The 13,079-nt window shown below is 39.4% G+C and overlaps 1 protein-coding gene across 3 annotated transcripts in view; it reads right to left on the reverse strand.

Moving 5' to 3' along the window:
• The window catches only part of cdk14 (cyclin dependent kinase 14), a 314,716-nt gene that overhangs the window by 186,726 nt on the left and 114,911 nt on the right, over window positions 1-13,079 (reverse strand). For all 3 annotated transcript variants that reach the window (XM_084725970.1, XM_084725971.1, XM_084725972.1), the window contains one exon: window positions 4,910-5,004. In XM_084725970.1, coding sequence (XP_084582096.1) covers window positions 4,910-5,004 — 95 coding nt within the window. The remainder of the gene's footprint in view (window positions 1-4,909; window positions 5,005-13,079) is intronic.

The following is a 13,079-nucleotide window of genomic DNA, read 5'->3' on the forward strand; positions in this document are numbered from 1 at the left end:
TTGTTGGACATAAACAGTGTTCACTGTGAGGCAAGTTAGTCCATAATTGAACATCTTTCACTGTTAGTGATGATGCTGATGCAAAATACAAAAAATAATTATTTTCATTGCAATTTTTGTTTTTTTGTTTTTTTTTATTAATCCATTAGGTGTTTGGTCTATAAAATGTCAGAAAATGGTGAAAAATGTCAGTCAGTGCCTCCCAAAGCCCAGGATGATGTCTTTAAATATCTTGTTTTTACCACAAACCAAATATAATTAGTCAATTCTCATATAGAAGTAAAGAAACCAGAAAATATTCTGTCTGGAATCAGTGAATTTTGACTTTTTATTCTTAAAACAACATCACTTGAGCCAATTAATCTATTATCCAATTAGTAAGTGATTAGTTATTGATTCAGGATCAATTTATCATTGCAGCTCTAGTGAGGACTAACCATATACAGTGGTCATACAGTGCTATTTCCTACCCACAGAAATGTGGTTTATGTTAGGGCTGAATGATTTTTAAAAAATGACAAGTTTTACATCATTATATGATGTAAAGATTATAATTCCAAATGATCATTATGAAAAATTATCACGATAATGATAATTTATCATTATCGTGATAATTTAATTATCATGATAATCATGATAATTTTGAAAAAATCAAATGATCATTATCATCATCATTTTCATTGAAAAACACATTAAAGGCCAGATTTTTACAGCGGTCTGTCCCACATAACAACAACGTATAACTGTAATGATTTGTTGATTAAGTGATTAGTTGTTGACTAGTAAATTAGTTGGCAAGTATTTGGATTATAGATTAATCAGTTTGGATCTGATTCAGATGCTCAAATGTGAATATTTTCTGGTTTCTTTTCTCCTCTCTGACACTAAATTGAATGCCTTTGACCTATGGACAAAATCAGACATTTGAGGGCGTCATCTTGGACTTTGGGAAACACTGATTGACATTTTCTGACATTCTATGGACCAAACAACTTATTGATTAATCTATAAATCCTAAAAGTGATTGACAGATTAACTGATAGTAAAAATAATCAGCTGCAGCCCTACAAAGACGTTTTCTTAAGTCTGTAGAATCTGATGTGTAGGCCGGCACGTCTCTGCAGCACCACAATAATTTTACCCCAAAAAATTGTTTTAATTAATTAATCAATTCTAATTAATTAATTAGTTGTTCAGCCCTAGTTTATGTTACAGCCGTACTATTGACCATGTGAGACGTGAGGTGATTTATGTGAAAGCTGAGCCTCTGTCTCTTCTATCAGAAACCACCATCTCCTGACTCACATGGCCTCCAGTGTTGCCCTGTCCCGCCCTTCACCTCTGTGTTGTGTTAGCAGATCGAGGCTGGAGGAGGAGGCGGCACTGAAATCACACTCATATTTACAATCTCAACAATCTCCCTCCGCTGCCCGCCTGCACCAGCAGAGCCTCCTCTGCTGAATAATTCACACACGTGCTCCTACATGGACATGCCTGTCCATCTCACTCCGTCTCCTGTCTCTCTGTAATACGTTTCTTTGTTTTTTTTACCCCTCTGTTCTCTCCCCCCTCTCCCTCTGTATGTCACCCTCCTCCTGTCAATCATCATTAGGCTCTGAGAGGAGAACAATGAACTGATTTTTTCTGCTTGAAAAGCTCTCTGTATGTAAAACAGCGCAGGCTGATTACAGCTCCGAACACGAGCTGATGGATCAACATGAAGCCAACCAGCAGTCCAACACATCTGCACGGCTTGGAATTTAATATTTTCCTCTAATAGGTAACCATTAGCAACCAGTTTAAATTCAGAAATGGAAAACAAAGTGATTCCTCGTATTCAAACACTGAAATATGCATTAATTGGATATGAATAGTCCAGGAGGATTTCATGAGGAGGGTTAACTGACCTCTGTGTTTAAACTCCAACGCCAAACTGTTCTTATCCTCTATTCAAACATGTCCTGCTGAGCTCCACTCTCGTCTCACTAAATCTCCCTCAACAGCTGAACCTCTGACATGTGTTACAGCTGCCAACAGGGGGCCATCGCACTGTTTTCACTCTCATTAAATGCAGGAGTGATGGAAAGCTGAGTAAGCTTGTTCTGCTGGAGAGATCTGGCCTCGCTCAGCATTTCAAGATCAAACACTGACCCGAATATCAATGTGACCGTCGAAATCGGTCATCAGACACAAAGGGTTAACAGAGGACATGCACTGATCTGAGCGTAGGAGTTTCAGTGTTTTCCATTTCTGAGTTGAAACCTCTTTCTATGGAAGCTGAGCTGAACAGTATTAGCTAGTAAAGCTGTCCTGATGAAGTTTTTCTGGCCCTCAGGATGGGAAATAACTCCACATTATTGTTTTGACTTTTGGGATTTGGAAGGACTCTTCATCTCAACAAAAAAAAAAAGAAAAACCTAGAAGTTTATGTGCAGTTTCAACAACAGCAGCATTTACAGGGTTGTAACAAATCTTTCAGAAAGTATACTTTTGGCTCGCAGGAACACTGTGGACTAGTTTTCCATGTCATTCTCATAGGCTAAAGATAAAAAATGGATGCAGAAGACTGCGATGTCATCCACATCGAAGCTTTGGTCAGGGCTTCCTGCCCACCGTGGTCTTGGCAGGTATTGGAGCTGGGAGGCAGAAATATCAACTTCTTAGACTTGTTGGTTTTTAGTTTACTAAGTTAACAATACAAGAAAACATATTCTCACTCCCTATTCATCAAATACAGCAACTTAGTCAGTGGTCCTATACTTCAAACTGTTATGCTCTACAGTACGTACCCGCCAAAAGTAACTTTTCCCCGTGCAAGACTCTGTATCCAAGTTACCAATAATAAATATGCAATGCCCATCTAGACTTTCAAAATAAAAGCACAGACACTACTTGTTTAGGTTTATGCTCCCAAACTAGCTGGTTAGGTTGAGGAAAAGATCATGATTTGGCTTAAATTAAGAGTGATGTAAGTTAACATGCATAAGGTAACTTAGATAACCTCTCTCCACAGCGTGGACAAAGGTCTGGCTCCACACATGCACATTCTGCATATGAGTGAATAAAACGCCCCACATTGTTTGCATATCTTTAAACCAATCATAAACGTCTTGGGCGGCACTAAGCCCAGGATGCCGCGTCAGTGCTGCTACAAGGGGAACTTGTTTTGGTGGAACATTTGAATATCGGGAGGCAAATTCTGGCATTAAAATTGCTACATCACTGCAAAAGACAAGGTAACAGCTGTTAGCTGCTAGTTTTCATTTGTACTGTTAGCATCTAAGGCGCTAATTTACCATTTTCAGCAGGTTGTAGGTAGGTTGCAACTAGGAGGTTGTTCTTGTTTTCTGGGTACTTTAAAAAGGTAGATAGCAGATGCTGCAATACTGCTTGAAGCTACCAACCAATGGCAGGACCTGTGCCTGTAGTATATATCCAGTGAGTCAGACTATAGATTAAGAATGTACTCGAATGTACTTCGTGGTCTTTAACATTCATAATGTAACTTGGGTAAGTTACATAACTTGTATGTGTTATATAACCCATGCAGAGTCATGCAAGTTAAAAAGAAGTTTCACATGGGACACGGTCCCTGGTCTCCTGGATGAACATCCTGTGTTTGTTTGTGGCATCCATCCACCCCACCTCCTCAATTCAGACTTTCTCCCTATTTAAACAACATAATCAGACTTTGAAGGTGGATCAAAGCATCATGATAGAGGGTGCCTCAGAGGTGTACCAACAGCGTCGTACCTTTGAAGCATAGAGGTTCTAACCAAGCCGTATGTATACAGGCAAACAGGAGGTGCAGTGGTTGCAACAAGTTAAGTGATGCTGATTTTTTGGGATCATCAGCATTTTTAAGGTGGGTTAAACTTCATCTCCATAAACAGATTCTGCATATGAGTGCAGAATATGTAGGCAAGGGACAAGATTTTGGTATTGGTTGTATCAGATGCTCTCTTGTTTCCGCTTGTAGTCTGAGTAGTATTGATCAATCACGTTTGAGCAGGCTTGCAGGTAAATGGTTCCTGTGATGGTCTGACGATGTTTTAGCTTTTTACTATCTATCTGCAAGTAATAGTCTCCAAACTCAATCCCATGTAGGACTGTAAACTATGATAGGCACACAGAAGAGGACGTCTGGGCCTGGATATCTGCTGGTGACACTGGAGGTCCTAAAGCACTTCTGTCTGCTTCCAGAGGCTACACTGTAGATAGCCGACAGGTTCCAATATTGACTTAAACTTAAGTGAGGATCTTAGTGAGGAAATTAACTTAAAATATCCCATACTGATAAAACTACAAATATGCCTTGAAGTTTATAGACCTTGACCAGCTCCAGTCATGACCTTGCAGACTGGCAAAGGAAATCTCTAACCCTTGTTTATCTGTAAACTGTGGTCAACTGTGTAGGAAGTTTTCCTACAGGCAATAAATGCATCAATAGAAAACCCTTTACTGTCACTTGTGTCTGCAGTACTTGACAGGACAGTTGTGGAAACGTACTTAAACAGTGCCCTTCCAATAAAATGGCCGCCTGGCTTCCTGCTCTGGGCGCACACAGACCGGCCTCTGGTGCTGCTGGCTGCCGTCCTATGGCACCGAGCGAAGAGTGGAAAACATTCTTAAAGTGCCCTATAAACAAGAGCACGCCAATCAAAATATCCACAGCTCATGTTTCTGTGGGCAGAGTATTAAAAAGTGAAACCCAGTCTGCGAGCAGACGCCCAGGTCAAATCAATCAAACAAAAGACAAGCGCTGACCCCTGCGCCCTTTCAAACTGTGGTTTCTTTCCTTTTCTGAACAAACACTAAAAACAGATCCTAAACCCTCATTGCAGACCTCTATGGTCTGCCCATAAAGGGTCCAAGTGGGTGATCTCAGCGCGGCGGTGTGCAGCCTCACCACATATTCGAAGACCAGAGTCAGGGTTTCCTTGGTGTGGATGATGTCATGGAGGAGCACGATGTTTGCATGCTTCAGGCCTTTCAGAAGAGACGCTGCAGAGGCAGAAAAGACAGAGACACAGAGTTAATGGGAAGCACATATTGATACCAGAGGAATTGCAATGATCTATGCCTTCATTAGCTGCATCATTAGAAGGCAACCGAGGCCCTCCATAAGCCTCAGCACATACATACAGGGGATTGAGAACAGATTAAAATGGAACAGGAAAATACAGGGTGGATTTACTGCTCCAAGTTCTCACACTCATTTGTCAACACATTTATGATGTAACAGACATTGTTAATAAGCAAAGCGGACAGATGATGTGTGAGGGAGATCAAATTGCCCATTACTTTACTGGCAGAGCTTCGCGCAGTCTTAGCGAGGAGGTTGGGTGTGATCAGCACATTCTGGGACAGACTTGTTAAGACTTTCACATGTGATTCACTTCGAGTACAATCTGGGAGGATTGTGCAAATAATAGAAATAGATACAGAATTTATAATTGTCAGTTTTGCGTGGGAAAATTCCACAACTCGAAAAAACCTGGCACACCTGACTGAGCTGGAACTTGAAGCCATCGAAACTTGACCTGAAAGCAAAAAATTTGCAAGCAGCTACCTAAACAGGTCGATTGCCAAGGTCTTTCATGTTTACTGGACCTTATGTATGTTACGTAAGTCACATGACATAAGTATGTAATGTAACATTAAACATGTGCTTAACATTAACAGGGTTGGGCGATGTCTACCAAACTGTCATATAACAATGTCCATGACAAATATCACATCGTTCCTGGGTCTAAAAGGGTCTTTGTCTCTGCACCACGTCTGTAACTTTGTTGGGTTTAAAAAGAAAATAGCAAACAGTACTTGGAGACAAAGTGCAATCAACAGCAGCAACAGCTTCTTTTTATTTTCTCTCCCTCATATCAAAAGCAGAACTTAGGCAACAACACTAAGGCAACTCTGAAGGGACACACTAGTTCAAATACAGAGGGTTTTTAAATCAGTGTTACAATGGTAGAGGGCTCAGTGGTAGATGACCAGCAGCCATGCAGCTTGGTTTGGTTTAAGCACCAAAACTATTGACTTTTGTTTAGGAAAGGAGCCCAGTTGATGTTAAAATATGTGTGTTATTTATGTTACATGATTGAAGTGACAGAAAAGATGTGACTTAAGTCACAAACGGAATGTAAGTAACTTAAAACTTGGAATCAGTCAATGTTAACTTTTGGTTTCACATGGGACTCAAATCCAGATCTCCTGGGTGAAAGTACTGTTTATCGGTCCATCCACCCATCCCAATAAGTGAGCTTTCATGTTTGTCTTGTACGGATGACCTATACACCTGTTTTTCTTGTGAGGATGGGCTTAAAAACTATATCATAAAATAGTAATAAATAAATAATAAATAAATAAAATAACCATGAGCAGTGCCATGGATGTATTCTTAAGACCAGGATGCAAAGATGGTGCCAATTCAGTCCAGTGAGAATTACTTGCCAAAAAAGTGTTCTAGCTTTTCGGTTAACTTCTGCAGTATGCAGCCCACTGAATACTCTCAAAGCCAGCCTCTACAGAAGCCTCTATGGATCATACTTGATGCTGTTTGCAGTTCAAGCTGTCCTGTCCACGGTTTTACAGATGGTTTTTTTTGGCCCTGCAGGGGAATTTTTTACTGAGATACCATGAATAGCCGCTGGGTAAAACTGGAAGCAAGGCTGAGTGGCAACACCATATCAAGGTTTTCTACTACATATGTATGAGCAGTGTGCATCAAAATGGCTAGCATTAGCGTTAGAGGAAACATCGGGCCCTGTTTGAGCCTTAGTCAGACCCAAGTCTGGCAACAAGCAGATGTGCCAGTGTAGCTACTATCTTTTATTTGTTTGGTAGCTTGTTAGCTACACAGCTAATGCTAACTTTCTTTCTGAACTAACAAGTTCACTCTGTGCTGGAGGTTTCAGGTTTCTCTCCGTGCATAAAGCATATTAGACAGCAATTGGCCTCCAAATTTGTTACATACCAAATCCTGACAATATGTTTGAATCTCAGATTTTAGGGAAGTGTGCAGGCATTCCCCCCTTTTAGCAGACGAATATGAAAATGCCTCTGTAGTAACAACTTTTACTCAGATACAAATCAAGGTCAGATATTTTTTTGGGAGAAACAAACATAAGAAAAACACATTTTTGAGTGAATGAGATTCAAGCTGCAATGATTAATTGACTTTCAAATTAACCATCAACTTTTTTGACAAGAGATTAAATTGGTTTGAGTAATTTTTTAAAGAAAAAAAGTCAAAATTGTCCAATTTCAGCTTCTTAGATGTGAATAATGTTTTGTTTCTTTACCCCTTTATGACAGTGAACTGAAAATCTTTGGGTTGTGAGCAAAACAGGGAAACACTGATTGACATTTTTCACCATTTTCTGACATTGTATAGACTAGACAACTATTAATCGATTCAAATAATTGACTGATTAATTGACTATGAAAATAATCTTTAGTTGCAGCCCTAGATGAGATCTTCAACATTTAAGTCCAGAAGCGACATATGTCTCAGGTTACCACACTGTCTTCAGTTTTACACAAAAGGCTCACAATGCCTTCTGTCTTGTACATATACAATAATATTATCATTATAAATATTTCTGTTTCCTGTGGCCTAACTAAAGTTATGGAATGTCGTCTCACTTCATTAACGAACAATTTTATTCCAGCACCCCCATACTGATTTGTTAGAAATATATCACTAGTTTTTCTCCCACAGTGGTAATATTCAGGACTCAGCCGGTATCATTTTGGAAATAAGTTTTCAGAGGTGTAATTGTACTTTAGCGACAGACTGCGGAGCTTTCACCGGTAATCACAGAGACAAATTTTCAGGCAAACAAACAGCTGACATAAAAACTCAGTCAGGCAGTACGGGGAATAGTTTCATTAGGACAGAATGTGACAGCGGCATAATAAGCACTGTTTTTATTATGAGACATAAATGGGATTTTCAGACGGTTGCCAATGTGATTAATTCAGCAAACACAAAGTTTTTTTCCAAGGGCACAGCGGAGATTTGACGGACAAATCTTCAGAGAGCTGGTGAGTGATGGAGCCTCATGAATACATTCATCCTGTATGAGGACCTAAAGGTTGTTAAAAAAAAGTCTGATAAGGCAGGACTGCTCTCAGTGAGAGGAGGTTAGCACGATAGATACCTCAAAGATCCTGTCAGCGTTTGAAGATCCAACCCCCTCCATCGCACACACACCCACCTCATCGGTTGTAATGAGCAGGAGTGTGTGCAGTTTTAATAAGCATGAACACACACACACACACACACATACAGTCAACTCTCCTCTCCTCTCCTCTGGATATATTACTTTATTCAGCAGTAGTCTGTAATGCTGCTCACATAGCAGCACTGGGAGCTTCCTGCTCAGTAATTGCTGAATTAGTTCAATTTCAAAGTGCCTTTCTGATACGCTCACAGGGAGAGTTTGGACCCTGTGTGTGTGTGTGTGTGTGTGTGTGTGTGTGTGTGTGTGTGTGTGTGTGTGGAGCCCAGGATGGCTCTCACTTCATCAGGGCCGGATCATACACAGATCAAACAGACAGAATCATTTTCTCATCTAAATTCAAAAGCCAGTTGTGTGTGTGTGTGAAGCGTTTGAGTGTTTCAGAGGACTGAAGAGCTTCAAGTGGTTCACAAACAACAGACAGGACACACTGAGCCAGGAGACGCTGTGTGCTGCTGCTGGACAGGAAGGGGCATCTGGTTAGTTTGGTCCACTACAGTCACAATGTATTTTTTTTTTCAATATTTATAAGGCAGCGATTTTAGCTTTATCAGGTATGTTTATTGCAAAAAAGTCCTTTAAATCTTATTATAATTAATAATATATATTTTTTTATAAACCATTTCAACCAGTTTCTCACAGTAAAACGGTATATTAGGGCCATTGTAACCACATTTATATAGAAAGATAAATAGATAAATAAATACATAAATAAATAAAAGAGGGGGGTATCATTGTCAGGAAAAATTGTGAGCAAAAACCTCAGAAATTCTCTTACAATCAAGTCATAAATTTGTGTAGAAAAAAGTCAGAAATTCTTTAACAATCAAGACATAAATTTGTGTAGAAAAAAGTCAGAAATTCTTTAACAATCAAGACATAAATTTGTGAGGAAAAAAAAATATATCAATCAAGTCCTATATTTGAGGAAGAAAAGTCAAAAATTCTGTTACAATCTAGCCATCAATTTGTGAGCAAAAAAAATCATAAATTCTCTCACAATCAAGTCATAAGTTTGCAGGGAAAAAAAGTCAGAAATTGTCTGACAATCAAGCCACAAATGTGCGAGAAAAAACTAAAATATTCTCTAACAAAGGATATCACATATCTCATAGTTATTAACATTTCTGATTAACTTGAACCCCAACGTAATGCATGTTAGAGCAGCCACAGCAGCTACGCTTTCACAGAACTACTGCAGGGGAACTGCAAGGAAATAAAGACAGAGAGACAGCGCCAGGACACAACAACATGCAACCCACCACCACTTTATCGTACTTTAGAATCATTTCCTAATATTCATAATAACAATCATTTTATAATGGCCCTGATACTCCGTCTTACATCGTCTTTTATGGAGCCTGTCTTCTTTCAACATATTGATAATAATTGTAAATTCTTCAAACAGGTGAGTGTATATGAGGAAGAAGCCGGAGTAATTCTGCAGATTTATGCAGTTGAGAGAGAAATTGATTTTTTTTTTTTTTCACTTTTTATGAAAGACTGAACACTAAAAATGTCTTATACAACTTATTAAAGGTAATGGAGCAAACACTTAATTAATAACTAACCTCACTATGAATAATGGCGACAGCTGTTCAGAGTCTTATTTTGAAGAGACTTTCAACAGAGTCGACTAGCCTTTCTTATTACAGTGTAAGCCACGCTCCATCCCTCAGTCTCATGAGAACAGGAGGACACAGTACGCTAAATTTGCAATTGAGACAACATTGTTGATCACCAGCTGGACTCACCACCTGTTGTTTAGCAAAAACTCTCCACTCTCAACTTTTTCTTTCTGATCTTTTATCTGTTTACCGTGAGATGCACCTGTTATCCTGACTGTAATTGTATTTAAAATAAAGTGAAAACTAATTTATACCGCTTCTGTTCTAAACGTCTTACATACTCTGAAGAAATGTTAGGAATATTCTTCTGAAATTTGTATTACATTCCACGGCATATGGTGTTTCACATAAACAACAAAACGCGACATTTAAAGGTCCAGTGTGTAAGATTTACAAGGATTTGGCAGAAATGGAAGATAATATTCATTAAGTATATTTTCATCAGTGTGTAATCACCTGTAAATAAGACACATTAGGTTTTTTGTTGCTTTAGAATGAATTATATCACACATGGTGCAGGTCCTCTTCCACACAGAAGCCCAGAACAAACAAACCAACTACACACTTGGAAGGGGAGGGAGAGGCAGATTGGTTGCAATCTGCAAGCTCTCCACTAGATGCCACTAAACACTATACACTGATCCTTTAACCAAACAACTAGAGGTGCAACGGATCACAGTTGTCCACTGTTCCAATACAGATCACCCCCATAGTTCAGCACGCATCTGCAGACTACATGTAACCATCATAGTGTGAAACTTTTGCTTTCATGTAAGTAATAATAGCCAAAATCCAAATGCAGAGTTGCAGTGAAACACAGGACAGATGCACGCTGTGTTTTACTCTGCATCGCATGTCTGTGAAGAGCGACTGAAAACATCACTTCAGCTCGAGCGAAACCTCAGCCATGACTTCAAGCACTGGTGTAGCTATGCTGTTGAATCCGAACCGTGAATTTTGTGATCCGTTGCACCCCTACAAACAACAAAAGACACACTACAAACATATGACACCCAGGGCTGCAACTAACGATTATTTTCATACGTTGATTAATTTTAATTATTTTCTCAATTAATAGCTGTTTGTTTTAAAATGTCAGAAAATGGTGAAAAATGTAGATCAGTGTTTCCCAAAACCTGAGATGACGTTCTCAAATGTCTTGTTTTACTCACAACCCAAACATATTGAGTTTACTAATGTAGGGGAGTTAAAGAAAAAAACAAGTACTCACATTTAAGAAGCTGAAATCAGAGAATTTTAACTTTTTTCTCAAAGAAAAAAGTCAAAATGGCAATTGATTAATTTAATAATCGATTTATCGTTGCAGCTGTAATTACATCAGACATGTAGAAAATATATCTGCAGTGTAATCAAAGTAATGGCTTAGTTTTACATTCAGAGCTCAGTCTGCATAAGAACACTGGGGCCTACTTAGAACCCAAACTCTGAGGGAACACTTTGACAGGCTGAGGAACCACAGAGTGTGTTCAGTCGGGCCTGTGGGACACAGAATGTTGTGTCTGATGGCAAAAGCTGGTAAAAAAAAAAAAAAAGACAGTAATATTACCAGCCGTTATTGGTGACACAATAAGAATTGTAGTATGAAAGTTTTAACAGTTTAGGATTTGACTGTCATCTGGCAAAGCAGCTGGCGCATCCGAAATGCATGCTGGGATATATGTCTGCACAAGCTCAAAGAGAATATTAGTGGGCATTTTGACCATACCTGACTAAATGACTTTGACCTGAAGCAGCATTTGGGCTGTGACCAACGATACACCAGCACAGATCAAATGACCAAAATAATCACCAGGTGCTGCTAGCTTGAGCTGCTGTTAGCTCAGTTAGCTGTAGCTAGCAGAGGTCATATTAGCTGACTCTGCTGGGACTGAGAGTTCAGGTGAGCTGAGGACTGGGTGAGTTTTGGTCTTTACTCCTTTAGCACAGGAGCTTTGGACCGGTGGGAGAAGGAGTTTCTCAGTGTCAATGTCACCGTAGAGCGGCGCCAGAGTGGGAGGCAGACCAGGAGTGGGGTGACCAGTCAATGGAGCCACTTGACACGGACAGGCCGAGACCGAGACCGAACACGGCCTCCGAGCCAGTTTGACAATACAGTGCAAAGGTGATTTATGGCAGCTTTGACCAGGACTCTGACTCCAGGAACGACAGAGGTCAGGGACAGGAGAGGCACAGAGGTGGGAGAGGAGTGAGAGTGAGGTCCTGCATCTGAGAGGCAGCGGAGAGCCAAAATATTTTCACATCTACCGCTGTGACCAGAGTTGATGATTGTTGGAAAGGTGGAAACGGATCAAGATGGTTTTAATGAGTTTAGTCTCTGGTGAGTTTGATGAAGTGTGTTTCACAGTGCACTAACAAGGTAAGCTAAACTGGTCTTTGTTCAGGAAAAAAGAAACTTGAATTCAGAAGGTCTACAGTTGCATTTTTCTGTTTAATGCAGAAAATAAGGATAAGAGTACTTGCTTTATTGACATTTTATGAGTTTATTGTGGCTATTTAATACAGTCATTCCCAAAGACTGGAACTGGACCCATGGGTGGGTCACATGAGATTTTATTTGGGTCCCCAAATAAGTAAAAGGCTATGGAGGAATTCTGCAAATTTAAGATTTATATCCGCAATACAGCTTTCAAAAAGCATTTAAAATGTTTATATTGGTTTTCTGATGAGAGGAAAAAACAAGAAGCTGTTAATTCTGTCTAAATGCACTAATTTAGTCTCATTTAGGCTGAAATGTCTTATGTTGTTTTTCTGATAATGGGAAATAAAAACAATGAGATGAGCTGTTAACTCAGCCTAAATAAATATAACTCACATTTTAACATGAATATATTTTCAATAAAGTGTCAAGATAATATAGGGTAATGCAAAAATGGCAGTAAAATGGCCAGGAAAGTTCAATTACGCAGTGAACATGAACAATGAACTCTTCCCAGAATTTATTGATAAGGGTTATTGTGAAGTGGGTTGCGATGGTTTGGCAGTTTTAAAAAAGTGGATCCCCTAGAAAAAAGTTTGGGAAACACTGATTTAATAGATGTAAAAAGCTAAGAGAGTTGGTGAAATGCTGCAAACTTGCTGCTTGCGAGCATCTTCACATCTCCCAGCTGAAACTACACATAATAAAAAGTAAGGAGGGGGTTGTTGGGGCTGAACTACTATCAGGCAATCACTATTTAAGTAC

This window comes from Lutjanus erythropterus, chromosome 9 (genome assembly GCF_056507025.1).
Source record: "Lutjanus erythropterus isolate fLutEry1 chromosome 9, fLutEry1.hap2, whole genome shotgun sequence".
Classification (NCBI taxonomy): Eukaryota; Metazoa; Chordata; class Actinopteri; order Lutjaniformes; family Lutjanidae; genus Lutjanus; species Lutjanus erythropterus.